Genomic DNA, 3434 nt, shown 5'->3' on the forward strand with positions numbered 1-3434 from the left:
CAGAAATATTTACACATACACAAAATATTACTACAAATATTTATTTTTTGTTTACTATAAATATTATATAAAATATTTAGTTATATTTAATATATATGTAAATATATTAAATATATAAATATTTAGTTTTGTGACGAGACATTTTCTCCTCGTTACGACGACCCGACCGAACACCAGTCAGGTCATATAGTAGGCGCAAAGCGCCAAATAAATAAGGCAAAACCGCCGCCGACTCGCGACGCCGCCGAGTACTCCCTCACGTGGGGGAACGGCGTATGTGCCGAAATCGAGAGCCGCCGAGTACAGGGTACGGCGCCAAAATCCGGACAAAATTCAATTTGAAATTCTCGCCGTTCTATACCACTGGTAGATGTCGCGATTAGCGTTCAAATGGCTTGACGTATGTACTAAACCATCATAACCTCGAAATAGTCCCAATGTTGAAACCAAGTGCGGAGTATAACCGAAGAGCCGCGATTATCGAAAGTGTTCGCGCTGGGCGCTCGGCGACAGAAATCATTCGGTTCTTCGGGTACCCGAGATCGACTGTGTATGATGTCATCGCAAAGTACAATGAGTCGAACAAGTCCAACGAAGGTTTTTTCCGGCAAATGTTTACGTATTAGGTGTTGTATCCAGTGAGGGTGATGTCATACCACCGCATTTCTTTAACAAAGAGGAAAATGTCACAAAAGAAGTTTATTTGCGTGTTCTGACAAATGTAGTGAAACCGTGGATGGAAACTATGTCGTCTGAAAGCCGTATGTTCTCCAACAGGACGGTGCGCCCACCCACACAAGTCATTTGGTGCAAAATTGGTTGTCGGACAACGTCGACATGTTTTGGTCGAAAGAATTCTGGCCTCCCAACAGCCTAGATGTGAATCCTTTGAACTTCTATGTATGGAGCGTAGTTGAAAGGGTCACGAACAAGTCCAGACATCCAAACGTCGCATCATTGAGAGCCGCTATTGAAGCGGCATTCACCGATATGGATCGTGACACATTAAAACGCGCCTGCGCACGCTTCAAACTGAGAATGGAGGCGGTCATTCAAGCAAGTGGGTGATATATTGAGTAAATGTGTTCTTTATAGCCTTACAAACAACGTGGTTAAAAAAATTTTGTAAACCTTTTCGTTGTTGCAATAAAAAATATGTTTAGAAAAAATGTATAATTTGTCCGGATTTTGGCGCCGCACCTTGTATAAAAGGCGCACACTAGATAAGACATAGTCCCGCGGCGTTCATACTCTCACGAGTACGATCGCCGATCCCGAATCCTCGCTGGCATAAATCAACACGCATGAGATCGCTGCGACCAGGAAGGTGCGCTCATCGCCCCGGATGTAGCGTCTCATACTTAATATCCACTCTAGGAGGTAAGGGAACCAGAGGTAGGGTGCTCACCGCCTCGGTCAAGCGACTCCAACTGCTAGATAAGTGCCATAACTCCGGCAGAACCTTTGGTTTATTGTAAGTCCGGCAAACCCTATATGGATTGTGCATACGTTTTCGGGCCAAATTGTTTCAGTTCATCAAAATCGATTTCATCATGCCTAAGTTTATAAATTTTGAAATAGCAGATATGCACTTTACCTACGGTCTTGTAAATGGTAACTCACGTGAGGCAAGACATATTTATACAGAAAGATATCCCCAACGCAATTTACCATGTCGTAAAACATTTGCGAACATTCACCGCTATCTTTGAGAAAAGAGTTCTTTTGTAAGGAATACTGTTGATCTTGGAAAGCCTATGACAGTTAGAACACCAGTACTAGAGAAAACTGTTCTAAACGAATCAAATTATTATAACATGTTTAAATTTTTTTTATTTCAGAAACTAAGCCGTTTAAGACACATGTTTATATGAACTTTTTTACTTGAAATAAATCAAAGAATCGCTCTATTGAGTATGGCAACATATTTAACTAACACCCTGTATATATATATATGTGTATATACAGTGTCCCATTTTAAATTACGCACCCGAATATCTCGTCAGGGAAGCCACCAATCCGAAAATAACCCTTACAAAAATTGTTGGGTTCGAAGGGGGACATGGAATAGTGATTTTCAATTTCACCTTGACCTTGACCTTTATTTAAAGGTCAAATCGAATTTTTAAATAGAAACCCCTATTTTTGACCACGGATTCGGAAAGAGCGCAAAATTTTACGTTTAGATGAGCACTTGAGACTCTTCATTGGAATGACCTTCAGAGGTTATTTCAAGGACAAAATATTTGAAATTACGCACCTGAATACATATCTTGTCGGGGAGCCACCAATTCAAATAACCCTTACAGAAGTTGTAAGAAAAAAAAAGTTGAAAAAAAGATGTAATCCATTCTGCTACGTCCTCGCCGTGCGCCCTGGACATCGATGTATGTATTATGTCGGTGACGACGCAGGTTCTGGTGTGAACAATTTTATTTTATACGAATGACTATTAATTCAAATATCTTAAAAAACAAACCACAATCAATTTTGGTTTTCAGGTGATACTAGACTTGTAAGCGGTTCGAACTTGAAATAGTATTTAAAGGTTATTTCGACTCTTAACATAACTTTAAAGTTTCTACTTCAAAAATTTGATTTAACCTTCAAATGACCTTGAAGGTCAAGGTGAAATTGAAGGTCACCATCCGATATCCACCTCCGAACCCAACAACTTTTGTAAGGGTTATTTTCGGATTGGTGGCTCCCCTGACGAGATATTCAGGTACCTAATTTAAAATGGGACACCCTGTATATATATATATATATATATATATATATATATATATATATATATTATAAGGTATAATATAAAGTATAGTAAAAAGAAATTCATTATTTTTGCATGAAATTGAAGGCTTTATTTAGCATAGTTAAAATGATCCGATTTAGGTCAAATATGTACCGTTTTCTTCGATAACTTGTTGCCATTTTGAAGGTAATTCCATTATGCTTCTCTCATAGAAACCCTTGTCCTTATTGGCAAAAAACTGGGACAGTCGATTTTCACAAGCTTCTCTTGAGGCGAATTTTTCACCAGCAAAATCATTCGCCATAGACAGGAACAGGAGGTAATCACTTGGTACCAGGTCCGGACTATAAGGTGAATGCATAAGAACCTCCCAACCAAGCTCCCGGAGCTTCTGGCGAGTCACTATCGATGTGTGTGGCCAGGCGTGTGTCCTGATGGAACACAATTCCTCTCCTATTGACCAAAGCTGGCCGCTTCTGGGCGATTGATTCCTTAAGACGGTCCAATTGTTGACAGTACAGGTCCGAATTAAGAGTTTGGCCATAGGGGAGCAGCTCATAGTGAATGATTCCCTGCCAATCCCACCAAACACACAGCAAAGCCTTCCTGACCGTCAATCCTGGCTTGGCCACCGTTTGCGCCGGCTCACCGCGTTTCGACCACGACCGTTTTCGCTTGACGT

At 40.4% G+C, this 3434-nt stretch overlaps 1 protein-coding gene across 9 annotated transcripts in view; it reads right to left on the reverse strand.

Moving 5' to 3' along the window:
* The window catches only part of LOC116850353 (retinol-binding protein pinta-like), a 74559-nt gene that overhangs the window by 8810 nt on the left and 62315 nt on the right, over window positions 1-3434 (reverse strand). The window contains exon 8 of one of the 9 annotated variants that reach the window (XM_032828557.1): window positions 1197-1755. The exons of the other annotated variants lie outside the window; for them this stretch is intronic. Coding sequence (XP_032684448.1) covers window positions 1703-1755 — 53 coding nt within the window. The 3' untranslated portion in view covers window positions 1197-1702. Of the gene's footprint in view, window positions 1-1196; window positions 1756-3434 lie in introns of those variants that run through there. 9 annotated transcript variants of the gene reach the window in all.

The sequence above is a fragment of the Odontomachus brunneus genome, unplaced genomic scaffold (genome assembly GCF_010583005.1).
Source record: "Odontomachus brunneus isolate Ranch 3 - 2012 unplaced genomic scaffold, Obru_v1 Obru_scaffold_143, whole genome shotgun sequence".
NCBI classification, from domain to species: domain Eukaryota; kingdom Metazoa; phylum Arthropoda; class Insecta; order Hymenoptera; family Formicidae; genus Odontomachus; species Odontomachus brunneus.